Here is a 13,720-nt window from a genome sequence, read left to right as displayed (position 1 = left end):
CCATCCAAAGAGGGTGTTAAGTTACTCCCATTCTTTTGATGCAGAGCTCCGTTGCACGTGCCTCATCAGGGGAAAAACTAGAATATTGAGATGAGGGGGGCTAGAAAATAAATGGTAGTGTAATTTTATATTATAAAAGGGGCTAAAAGTATTAATACATATAAAAATGATAAAATTCAATGGACAAAATTACAAATTTTCAATGCATGGGGGTTGCTTAGCCTCCTTTTAAGTCTATTACCTTTCGCCCCTGTGCCTCATGTAGATTATTGTTCGTTAAATGATAAATCCGAAATGCTACAAATTATTACACACAATCTAATCTATGGATGATCTGTTTGGTTCGCATTTCACATGCCAGATCCGCTCTGAGGCTCTGACTTGAAGGGAAGGGAAGGGAAGGGAAGAATTAAGTATATTAAGTAAACACAAATCGAACAACTTAATTAATTTGCATGTAGTAGTTACGATGCCATCTCAATTCCCATCCATGGCAACAACCAACAGATGTGAACTTTAGAAAAGTGCTCATCACTCCTCTACCTTTTCTTAATTTGTGGAGAATTGATTAAGCAGCTTCTCTAACCTAATTATAATGTACAAAATTAGGTACATTTTATACTGGTTATCAAACTGGAAGGATTAATTGAAAAGTGATGAGCACTTTTCTAAAGTTCACATCTGTTGGTTGTTGCCATGGATATGAATTGAGATGGCATCGTAACTACTACATGCAAATTAATTGCATTTTCAGAAATATGAACAACTACATAAGCAAACAATCAATTGTGCATGTTTTGATTTAGTTGATTGCTTCGCACATGATCTGTTGGAGAAAATAAAAATATACAACTATGCATGAGAGCAGTCAATTGTATAAATTTTTTATGATGCTAATGGAGTCAATTGATCCCCATACCTTAAATATCCCTCTGCTACTGATTTGTCTATTCATTTAATAAGATGCTCATAAAAATTACAAACATTATTTGTGAACTTTGTAGCTATGCAAATGTATTAGAGCATCTCCGTGGATTTGCAAATTGAATTGCAAAATCCTAGTTAGCACTTTCAAATTCCTATTGGCACTTTTAGTTTCACTTTCACGGATGCAGTACAATTGTAAATTTTAAATATTTCATTAAATGAAAGCTTTCATCTAGGGTGTAAATGGATAAGATATTATTTGACCGTATCTAGATCTATATCCAAAAATTAGATAAAGATATCTCATATTCAAATATCTGTGCAGATATAAACACAAATATGATTTTAAATTTTGATTATTTGTATCCAAATAGTAGATATATAGTATATAATTCAATATATATTATGTAAAACTTTATGTATATATCTACGGACATCCGATTCATATTCGTTAAATATCCATATGTATTCGTATTCATAAAATATCTTATCTTTATCCTTATTCGAAAAATAAAAGCAGATACAAATATGATTTTACTACTATTTTATCTCCACTTTCACTTTATCACAACCAATCAAATTCATTGTTGTGGCATTAAAAATAATTGATAATTAATTGCATGGATGTAGAAATTATGAAATTAATTTCTTTTTACTCTTCAACAGCTGTTTAAAATTACTAATCAATAGAAAATACAATTGCCCACTACATATCTCACTTGAGAAAATGCAAGAGTAAGCACAAAAAAATTATCTTTTTGTGTATTGTGTGATCGACACAAATAAAAAAAAAATATAGATATAGATAAGTATGTAAAAAATATATATATAAAATTCTAGATTGTAATTTTCTTTTTTCTGAAGAAATAGTATTCCTCATCTAAGTAATTAAATGTGAATCACATGAAAATTTGAATTATGATATACAGTTATGATAAAAGGTGACATAGTTTAGACGAAATTTTTCAAGAAGACCTTTTAATATTTTAGGCTATAATTTGAATTAATTTGTTTGTAATTAAAAAAAATATCCATATGCTATAATTTGAATTAATTTGTTTGTAATCAGGTCTAACGCCTAATAAATTATGGTCGCATGTGCACTGAAAAAGTGTCCCACATGAATATATTTAGAGACCTTAATGCACGCCTACATAAGCGCTTGAGCTTCTCCTTTTTATTATTATTATTATTATTTCAGTCATGTCCCCTCAATTTTTTAACAAAGGAGATCTCCATTTTATGAAAAAAAAAATACAGAAATTTGAATGAAAAGGGTGCTCTACAGCTCCTGCATTGGCTTTGTAATCATCAACGCATGTTAATAACTTTGTGTGTCTTGTCCCCTTGGTTGGGATACACCGCAATTCTCCACCAATTTTTAAAGGGGAAATTTTATGTATACCCTTTAAAAATCTCAAAATTACATATTTTTTTATGAACTTTAAAGTTCATAATATCATATTTACCCTTCTAAATTTCAGAAACTCATATATATACCCAATTTATTGTATTTTCTATTATAAATTTATAATTCATTTCAAATTTACAAAGTTCACAAATTAGTCTTTAGTAAAAAAAAATATGTAATTTGTGTAATAAAAAATTCATTCTTCTAATTGGTCAGTTTCTGAGGACAAATGATTTATATCTCTACTTATTACGTATACACTTGACATTTACACAGACACTTATGTGTGCGTCACAAGTAAGAAAATTAACAATTTGCTCTCACAAGTGACCAATTAGAAGACTGAATATTTTTTTTAAATATGATATAACCTTTTTTTTAATAAAGAATAAAATTGGTGTTTTATACATTGAAAATTAGTTTTAATAGAAAAGATAATAATTGAGGAAATCTGTGATTTTTTTATATATAAAAAAGTAAATATGATACTATATGAATTTGAGAGGAAAATACGATATTTTGAAAGAATTTTTTTTTGGAAAATACATATAAAATTCAGGTACATATTTTAACAAGACAGTTTTAAATTCATACAGAGCACTGCAATAAAGTTCAAAATAGTCTTGCGTATAACTCTTGCCTTGTATGAATCAAAAACTACTCTGTCAAAATGTGTACACTAAAATTCCCCTATTTTAAACTAATTAATTTATTAATTACATCCACAAACGGGTCTATCCCAGAAATGAATTCCTGAACCCAATAAAAAGCATTAAAAGCAGATAAAGCTTGCTTTCCATTCTAATTACGGCACTAAAATAAAAAAATAAAATTGGCGAGAGTGGGATTTGAACCCACGCCCTTTCGGACCAGAACCTTAATCTGGCGCCTTAGACCAACTCGGCCATCTCACCAATATTATTTGATTTTTAAAATTAATAATTAAAATTCCACAAATTACAAAGTAGAATTCTTACAATATATTACAAGTTCAAATTTAGCATTTTATGAGCAAGTTAATTTTTAATTAATTTTCTATTGAGTTGGTATATCATGTAAATGATATTAAAACCAAACTTGTAAAAAAAAAAAAAAATTATTTACAAAAATATTAGTATGCTTAGAACCCCTATTATCGAAATAAAAATGAAGAACCAAAATAAAAAGGCGCGTCTCCACTACTTTAGCTGGCAAGGAACTTCTAGGGATGCGAGAAATAAAGCCTCCGATATAAAAGTACATAGACAAGGGAAAAGGAATAAAAAAAAGTGTACATGACCTTAGTATATAGGATTAGGGGTGGTCATTGGGTTCGGTTTAGTCGGTTTTTAATAATTAGTTTGGATCAAATAATTTAGTTTTTTTAGTTTAATGGTTCGGATCGGTTTGTTTTTTTTGAAACCGAATTATAATTTTGGTTCGGTTTAGTTTAGAAATTTTCAAAATCGAAATAATTGAACCGATTGAACTTTTATATATTATGAATTTGGTCCTAACTGTTCCGGTTTATTTCTGAATCAATTGCTTTAAATACTTCGATCTATTTCTTAATATCCCGGTTTATTTCTTAATATACATCGGTTTATTATAAATCAGTTGCTTTTAATAAAAAAATTAATATATTTCAATTTGAACCGAACAAACCAAAATAAAACTTATATTTTGTTCGGTTCGGTTCGGTTCTATTTTTGAAATTGAATTATAACTTTGATTTGCCTAGTTTGATTCGGTTTCAACCGAACCGAACCGATGAACACCCCTATATAGAATCATATCATCAGAGATAACATGATATTTATGTTTAGATCCGGACCGTTCGATCATAATCTAAATAAATATTAAAAAGCTCCTGTGCAATCTACTTCAAGCCGGATTGATTTTGATTATAATCGGATGGTGCGGGTCTAAACATAAATATTAACTTAATATTACAGAGGAGTTGGTCCAATAGCATCAGACCTACTTCGGATTCGATGAGCTCTAAAATTATTCAATCCGCTTTAAGATATGTACACACAAAATTTGAAACGGATGCACATAAAAATTAAAACGAAGCACACAAATCTTAAAATGAATCATACAGTCTTGAAACCAATCAAACTTAAAGTACATGCAACGGACATAAGACTTCCTCCACTCTAAGAACATCTCTAATTCAAACAATTGAAATTAATTGCTAAACAACAGTTATAGAAGCTTTAGGAATTAATCCACTGCAATGGTGCAATTAATTTTAATTTCTTTCTATATCTACATCATCGCATCTTCCTTTTTTGTCAGAAAGAGAGCACTAAAAAAAATTTGAACAAACTAATTAGTCAGCGTGTCATTAAACAAATGTTTTCTTTTAAAGCAAATTTACTAATTTAGAAACTGTAGTACATCCCAGCAATTATATTAATAATTAATACATTAAATTAGCAATCTAAAATAAATCAATGTTGTAGATGTTCTAAGCACAAATTCGTTACCGCTGTTATTCGTCCGTGAATAGGAGGAACCGAATAACATGTAGTTCTTCTGATGTGATGTGATATGAATTTTATGGTTCTAGATTGGACTTGCACAGAGGACTCAGATAAAAAAAGCTGTTATCAGAAATAAGGCATGAGTGATATATGTGGATTTAATTTAATTATTTGATTAAGGGGAAATAATATACGAACAAGTGATGGTTATATTTATCTGACACTACTAATTATATGTGATAACTGATAAAATATTTATCAAAATTAAAATATAATTTAAAATTTGTCAAACTAAAAATAATAATGAGTGAGTCTATGGTACTATGCATATTACGATTTGGCACCGTGCTACGGCTCTATATTCGAGTTTTCAAATTCTAACGGTCGATCCGAACCGTTCATCTTGTTCTCCATATTAATATGTGTTTGGAGACCAAATTTTACATTTTTTTTACATTTTTTTACTATTTTTTTAGATTTATTGAAAATCACTGTTTTTGGATGGTCCAGAATTTTCAGATCAAATAATTTTCTAAATATCTAAAAAAATAGTACACAAATTTCAAAAAATGTAAAATTTGGTCTCCAAACACATATTAATATGGAGAACAAGATGAACGGTTCAGATCGATCATTAAAATTTGAAAACTCGAATATAGAGCCGTAGCACGGTAACAACCCGTGATATGCATAGTACCATAGACTCACTCAATAATAATTATAAACATGTTTTAAAAAGTTTAGATAGGTTAGCGTCTAATAGAGTGCATTAACTAAAAAAATACCATTAAAAACAAAAACAACACAAATAATACGTGATGGTGTAATACGCTTGCAGGATTTTATAAAAAAAATATAAGACAACAAAATCCAAAATGGAATGAAAAGAAGAGAAAGGTGATCTTTAGTGGAAGCCTGAAGGAATCTTCATCGCCTTCTCTTTTTAAAACTATTTGTTACCATGTTCCTAAACTACACCAGATAATATATGTACTCTGCAATTGCCTTTTTCAAACAAGTCCTTTGATATGACATATATTACATAGAACCCCTTCTGCATGAACTCAAGGCTTTCTTTCATCTTGAATTTATAGTTTTGGAACTGTGCATCACTAGAAATAGATCTATAAATTACCAAATGTCTTCTTTGTTTTAGGAAAATGTGGAAATTATAATGAGGCCTATAAAGAAAAGAGGTGGTAGATTGCTACGAATTAACCAATTCATACTGTGGACTGTCTAGAGATAGCTAATAACCATATTATACATAGACCTATACCCGGTTTTCATTTTGGATGCGCCACTGCGTAACAAGAGGGTTAAAAATATTTTAATATTATTCATACTTTACAGTTGAAAATATCAATATCACGGAAAATTGTCAAATATTAGGGCATGTTCGGTTGCCACTGTGTTCATGGGAAAAAAAAAATTCACTCAGAGTGAATTTTTTATTTTCCACATGTACAGTTTTTCGGCCATTCAAATTAGACCCGAACCCAAATTCATTCCCGTTCCCGCATGACAACCGAACAGACCCTTTAAGTTAAATCAGAAAATATTCGTATCTTTTTATTTCTTCTGTTCAAACTAAGACTGGTGGCAAAGTGTATTCATTTGTCTAAAGATCAAAGAGGCAATTAAATCTTTTTAGAAAGGAAAAGTATAAATTTTTTAAGTGGGCTAGACAGTAGAAGGCTTGTACAGGAAAAAGAAAAGAAAATTGGTGTGGCACATGAAAAGCACCATATGTTACCTTCTTTTAATTTTAAACTTTGTTTTTGTCTACTTTTTGTGAATGGAAGGCACTGCTTAAAGTGTCTGCCAATTAGCAGTCCACTTATATGATGCCATATGATGCTCTCTCTCTCTCTCTCTCTCTCTCTCTCTCTCTCTCACTAGAAGGCTTGTTCAGAGCTATGTTAGAAATCCACTGGATAGAGACGCTTGTGAGATAGAAAATTTTAGAAAAAACAAGGGGGGTATGGGTTAATGGTTTTGTTAATTCCTACATCATTGGTGTTTTCATAGAAGCTTGAAAATCGTGAAGAGTTATGGCATTCTGAACTCAATTTGAACAAACATTATAATTTATAAAGATAAAAATTACTTGGATAGAGGTGGTTGGTCTCAGCATGCCTTTGAAAAAGTAAAAATGTATATATAATACATGTAAACTGTATACAATTTGCATATATACCCACAGTTATACGAATAATACGACTTCATTCCATAGTGACAAATGAATTATTCGGATTCGATTTGGCGAGGTCAAAAATTTGTGATTCAAGAATAATTCGGATATAATTCAGAATTATCCAAACTAGAGATCTCAATTATGCAAGAGAGCAAAAAAAATAAGACCAAAAAAAAAAAAATGTTCTGAAAAAAATTCACGAATAATTCGTACAATTCAGGAAAAATTTGTAAACTTTGTGAATTATTCGGGTTTAATTCGGTCAAAGTTTGGTCAACCGAATAATTCGGCGTCCAGTTCAACATCACCAAAAAAATAAATTATTCGGATTTAATTCGAATTTAATTCAAGAATCATGTGACTATGCTTCATTCAAGTGCAAAATTGCAAATGGGTTGGCACATATCTTGAACTACATCATATATGTGCCCAAAATTTCACATGTACACATGCTGTATTTGGTGCACTGATCTAAAATTGAAATTCTCGGTACACTTAAACAAGTTGGGAAAGCATTCTAGCGTAGTGATCTGTAATTTTATTTTAATCTGACTTACAACTATTTAAGCATCACTTGCAATTTGCCATCTAAATGGGTTTGGATCAACACTTTTAAACATAAAGCTGACACAAACTTTAATCCATTACCCGTTTGACCCCTCTACAGTAAAAATGTCAAGTTTTTAATACAAAAAATGAAGCGACTAGTAAGAGATAGAGACAACTTCCCACAAACTCACAAAATGTGTGTGTAGAAAAAAACAGAAACAAGAACAGAGAGAGATAGATATAGACATAAACTCAAACAAATTCTCCAGGCATGGCTTCTAGCAGCAGCATTCTCTCTCCTCCAATCATTCTTCCCTTTGTTTTCTTCCTGATTTCTCTCTCTATTGAACCTGTTCTTTCTACCTTGTCATCTACTGATTCTACTACTGGTACAAGTACTAACTCTACTACACTAAATGCAAGAGAAGAATTTCTCAAGTACAAGAGAATAAGAGCAAAACTCAACAAGCTCAACAAGCTCTCTGTCAAGACCATTCAGGCATTGCATTTGTTTACTTGGTTTCCTTTTAGTTGTTGATTTTCCTTTTTTAACAGATTTGCTCAAATGTGTTGTTAAATTCCATTTCTGAACAGAGTGAAGATGGGGATGTCATAGATTGTGTGCCTTCTCACCTTCAACCAGCTTTTGACCACCCATTGCTCAAGGGTCAAAAACCATTGGTACTATATACATCTTCTCTATACTTGCTTCAAATTTAAATTATATTAAATATGCTATATCATTTCTTGCACTTGGCTCTAACTATTGTTTAGCTAACAATGAGGATATTTATTTATATGTGTTTATTTCTATTTCATAATTATTTTAGGATCCACCAGAGTTACCAAAAGGTTGCAACCTAAGCAGTTCATTGGATGACATACTAGTTCAAAAATGGAGAACAAATGGCGAATCCTGCCCCGATGGAACGGTGCCTATAAGGCGAACAACAGAAAAGGATTTGTTGAGAGCAAGTTCGGTCCGACGATTCGGTATGAAACCGCCGAGACGAGTGAGGCGGGATTCAACTAGTAGCAGCCATGAGGTTAGTCAATTGAAGAGCTCAATGGATTTTGTTTTGCAATTTCTGTTCTCTTATCTTTTTTTTTTTTTTCTGCTATCCCTTGTTACATTTGTCTTGGTATATACCGTTCAGTGTTAAGAGGAGTAGAATCATATTAGACCAAATTGCATAAGTTCCAAGAAAGGAATCTACAAATTAATATTAAAAAAACATGATAACACAACATACAATGCACACTGATTTAGAAAATGGCTTGTATAAAAACCTAGAAGAAGCTTCATTAATGAATCCCATGAGACCTTTGACCAAAGCTACTGGTATTTTCTATTCATAATTTTTGTCCTATCTATAGTGCAGTAGTTAAATAATTCTAGAACAAGTAAAACCAGTAAACCACTTCTTGTTTTTACCTTGTTTTTACAATAGTGTTTGGGTTTCTCCAACTTTGGTATTTAATATACCATTAAATAACATAAACACCAAAACATGCACATGAAACCATGCATGTGAAATTAAGCAATCTGCTGTACACTGGCAGATCGAAGCTTAACTTAGGAAACCCATGTGTGATTTTGACCTACATAGCAAATCTATAAATTTGTCTTCTGTTGCAAAGTCAAAGAGCTCTTACATCAAGGATCAAGACTTATTAATGATAATCTCAAATTAAAAAAAATATTTGTTGAAAAGCTCAACACCAGGGCTAATTAATTAAACACCAAAACTAATGGAGATATTTTTTTTGTAAGTAAAAAGAAACACACAAGATCTTTTTGAAATGGAGATTAGCATTTTTTTTTTCATTTATATTTTTGCTTAAATAGCATGCTGTAGGATATATTAATGGAGATCAATACTATGGAGCACAAGCCAGCATAAATGTATGGTCGCCACAAGTCAATGATCCTTCCGAGTTTAGCTTGTCGCAAATGTGGGTTATTTCAGGGTCTTTTGGTAATGATCTCAACACCATCGAAGCTGGATGGCAGGTACCTTATATCTCTAATACATTATTAGAAACAACAAATAATTTACCTTGTGGTACCATCACGGTATTTGGAATTACTGATTCTCTACCAGCTCTAGGTATTGCACAATATAGTTACTAAGTTTATATGTGCAAAATTTATAGGTAAGTCCAGAACTATACGGAGATAATTCACCGAGATTCTTCACCTATTGGACTGTAAGTGCTACAACACAACTTTTATTTTTTTAGATTAATATTGAGATTATTCACAATTTCATAGTTTTGAATACAACTAACCTGTTGCAAATGGTGAAAATGCAACAGACTGATGCATACCAAGAGACGGGATGCTACAATCACTACTGCTCCGGGTTCGTTCAAACAAATAACAAAATTGCAATTGGTGCTGCTATTTCACCTACATCATTCTACAGTGGAAGACAATTTGACATCAGCATACTAATCTGGAAGGTGCAAATAAGAAAAATCAATTAAAAAATTTTACCGGTCTATTACAATTTTATTAAATAATTAAGATTAATTTTCCTAATAGGATCCGCAACACGGGCATTGGTGGCTCAAGCTTGGATCCGGCGCAGTTGTCGGTTACTGGCCATCATTTTTATTCACTCACTTGGCCCAACATGCAAATATGGTGCAATTCGGGGGTGAAATTGTAAACACACAGCAGTCAGGTTTTCACACCGCAACTCAAATGGGCAGCGGTCATTTTGCCGGAGAACAATATGGTAAATCAGCTTATTTTCGTAATCTGCAAATTGTGGATTGGGATAACGGGTTGATACCCGCTTCAAACCTCAAGCTACTAGCGGATCATCCAAATTGTTATGATATAAGAGGTGGAGTTAATAGAGCATGGGGGAATTATTTCTATTACGGCGGTCCAGGGAGAAATGTGAGATGTCCATGAGAAAAAAATAGAAGATTTTCACCTCTTTTTTATATATTTTTTTACTTTATAATATTAGATTTCAGAGGGGTTGATTTTTTTTTTTTTTTTTTTTCATTTTTTGTGTCTTTATTGTGTTGTTAGTTTTGTTCGGAACTCATAAGGGGGCAGTGTGTGTAAATGGGTGAAAACTATAGCTCAGTTATAGGTGTGTTTTATGTTCTATAATTTTGAGGTGTTTTTGATGATGCGTCAGCGTTATGGTTAAATAAAGTAATATAATATGAAAATTTATGGCTATGTTCTTTGTATGAACAATTTGACTGATTCTTTCTAGTGTAAAACCACTAGCACATGTAAAGAATGACATGATAACAATGGGTCTGAATAACAATGCATAGCTACTTATCAAATGATGGTTATTAAATCTGTGTACTACTAAAAATGAATGCATAATCAGTAAGATCAAGTTATCAGATACGAATCCCTGCTCTTCTGTTTCCCATTTCTGTACTTTCTGACAGAGATCAGGTTAGCATTGGGACGAGTCGGACCAGAGGCAGAGGGAGGAAGGAAGAATGGGGGTCAATTGACCCACCATTTTTTCCAAATTTTTTATATTTATGTATGACTTTCTATATAATTTACAATAAAATGGCATGTACTGCAAAATTGACTCCCATTTTCAACAAAAATTTTTTATATGATTGACCTCCGTATGTATTTGACCTCTACAGTTTGAAAGTCTGGCTCCGCTCTTGAGTCGGACGACATTGGTTGAAAAAGATACCAGTCGTTTCAAATGCCAGTCTATCATTGCCAGCATCAGAAATCTTACTCCTTAGTAAAATTGTTGGAGAAAGAAAAAAGGAAAAGGAAAGGCGATGAAAATGTCATTTTGCTGTTGACATTTAGCTTATTAATGTTTGCTTAAAATTGTTGGGGAAAGAAAAGAGAAGAGGTGAAGATGTCATTTTGTTGTTGCCATCTAGCTAATTAATGTTCATTTAAAATTGCTACAGAAATAAAAAAGAAAAAAACAAGCAAACAAGAAAGAAAGAAAGAAAGAAGAGATGAAGATGGCATTATGCTGTTGCCATTTAGCCAATCAATGTTCATTTAATTTTCCCGGGTCCTATAGTACTAAATCTAATTCAATCAGAGAACAGAATTATCAAAATTCAAAGCATCATGAAGCACGCAGTTATAATGCCAGAGCATGCATTAATAGAAGGTAGGCCCACTAAGCGTGGGATTGTTTGGGCCAGTTGGGCTCAAATATTCAGGAAATGAATGTAAAAATACCAAATTAACAATTTTCACAAAAAGCAACTAATTTGACCGGTTTTTTTATTAATAGAAATAAAATAAATTAAATATTTAAAAACAACACTACTTTTGAGTTTTTGCGAAAACTAAGTAGATCGGGCCCTGTAAACCCGTCCCACCGGACGGGTCTAATTGACCCATCCCACCGGACGGGTCCAATTGACCCGTCCCGGTTAATCTGATTAGCCTTTAACCATAATCACGGAAAAAAAAAAAATCTCGGACGGGTTTAAGCATCCTGTCCAGGGCCTGAAAAAAAAAAAAAAATTCCAGGCCGGGTTTAAGCAGCCCGTCCTGTCCCCTTTTTTACTTCACGCTGATCTTTCTCTCTCGTTGTCTCCGCTCCGCAGCAAAAAAACCTCTCTCGTTGTCTCCGCTCCGCAGCGCAAAAAACGACTCCAGGTGAAGGGGACGGACTAACGCAACCCGTCCGAATCTGTGAATTTTCGCCTCATACAAGCCGCCTCTATCATCCATCATTTCATTTCAGGTTTATTTTAAATATAATTAAATTAAATTAGTGTAAAAATGTATTAATTTGTAGTAATTTTTAATTTGATTTGTTATCAAACTATTGATTATAGTGAATTTAATTAATTTGTTAATTGCATTTTAAAAGAATTGATTAGGAGTATTCAAACGGTTCGATTTTGGACCGAACTGAATTAGTTCGGTCATTTCGGTTTGTTGGATCAATTTGGTTGGTTTTTCAAAACCGAATTATAACTTCGGTTCAGTTCGATTTGGTATAAAAAAATTTAAAACCAAAATAACTGAACCGACCGAACTTTCATATAATATGAATTTGATCGGAACCACACCCTTTTATTTGTTAATACTCCGGTTTATTTCTTAATCAATTGCTTTAAATACTTGATTTATTTCTAAATATCTTAGTTTATTTCTTAATAGTCCGGTTTATAATCAATTGTTTTAATTAAAAAAATTAATATATTTCGGTTTGAATCGAACAAACCGAAATAAAACTTTGGTTCGGTTCGGTTGCTATGCTAATTCGAGTCGGTTCGGTTCTATTTTTAAAACTGAATGATAACTTTGGTTTGCCAAGTTCAGTTCGGTTTCAACCGAACCGAACTGATGAACACCCCTAGTATTGATAGCATTATTTTAGTTATTCTTGAGATTAACTACCTACTCTCAATCAGTAGTTGCAATTTATTAGATATAAATAATTCATAGGATTATTTGGACAATATTCTAGCCTAAATTTCATAGTTCATTCATTTTAGATTTTTTGGTAATACAAGTAATTTAGGTAATGTAGGTACTTATTTTCCTAATCTATTCTGAAAATGAATTGAATTAATTAGATTTCATTTTATTAGTTTGGTAAGTGTATTTTGCAAGAAGTGATAAATTAGATAATTTATTCATCTCGTATTTTATTTATTTATCAATTTATTTATTCTTGTGAGTTTTAGAGTTCATAGGTAATTGCTTAATTTAGTAATTTATTTAATAATATTAGTGGTTAGTAAATTTAGATTGTTATTAATTTTTTTTTAAATATCATGCATGCAGAATGTCAAGCAGTCGTGATCCGGGTGGCCCTTCACATGCTGCAGCTGCACATGATGATTTTGGTTTTGAATCGGCATGGTCAGCAAATAATTTTAGCAATTTATTATGGATGCCGCATGACCAACATAAGGTCTCACGAATCCATGATGATGTAAGTTACTCCATGAATCATATAATTTTGTTTTTTTTATAGAATGATATAACTATTTGAATTACAATATTTTGCTTTAATTAAAATATTTTACTTTACATTGACAGGATTACAGAGATGTAGGAGTGGACCCTCGAGGTATCTGGACTGGGATTAAGTACAACGACCTTTGCAAACCATTCTTGCTTAGACTCGGTTTGTATCAGGTTTCTCAAATGGCTCACATAAAAATTGATCCAGC

The 13,720-nt window shown here is 31.8% G+C and overlaps 1 protein-coding gene and 1 non-coding gene across 2 annotated transcripts; one reads left to right on the top strand and one right to left on the bottom strand.

Moving 5' to 3' along the window:
• Positions 1 to 3,171: 3,171 nt before the first annotated feature.
• Positions 3,172 to 3,252, bottom strand: TRNAL-AAG (transfer RNA leucine (anticodon AAG)). The gene has a single exon. It is a non-coding gene; the product is annotated as a tRNA-Leu (tRNA).
• Positions 3,253 to 7,700: 4,448 nt separating this feature from the next.
• LOC144544413 (protein neprosin-like) lies at positions 7,701 to 10,739 on the top strand. The gene is made up of 7 exons (XM_078292921.1): positions 7,701 to 8,051; positions 8,147 to 8,233; positions 8,383 to 8,598; positions 9,402 to 9,566; positions 9,710 to 9,763; positions 9,872 to 10,018; positions 10,101 to 10,739. The coding sequence occupies exons 1-7, from the start codon at positions 7,824 to 7,826 to the stop codon at positions 10,476 to 10,478; spliced, it is 1,275 nt and encodes a 424-aa protein (XP_078149047.1). The 5' UTR covers positions 7,701 to 7,823; the 3' UTR covers positions 10,479 to 10,739.
• The last annotated feature ends 2,981 nt before the right edge of the window (positions 10,740 to 13,720 follow it).

This window comes from Carex rostrata, chromosome 26 (genome assembly GCF_964058835.1).
Source record: "Carex rostrata chromosome 26, lpCarRost1.2, whole genome shotgun sequence".
Lineage (NCBI taxonomy): Eukaryota > Viridiplantae > Streptophyta > Magnoliopsida > Poales > Cyperaceae > Carex > Carex rostrata.
This window is presented reverse-complemented; position numbering and strand designations above follow the sequence as displayed.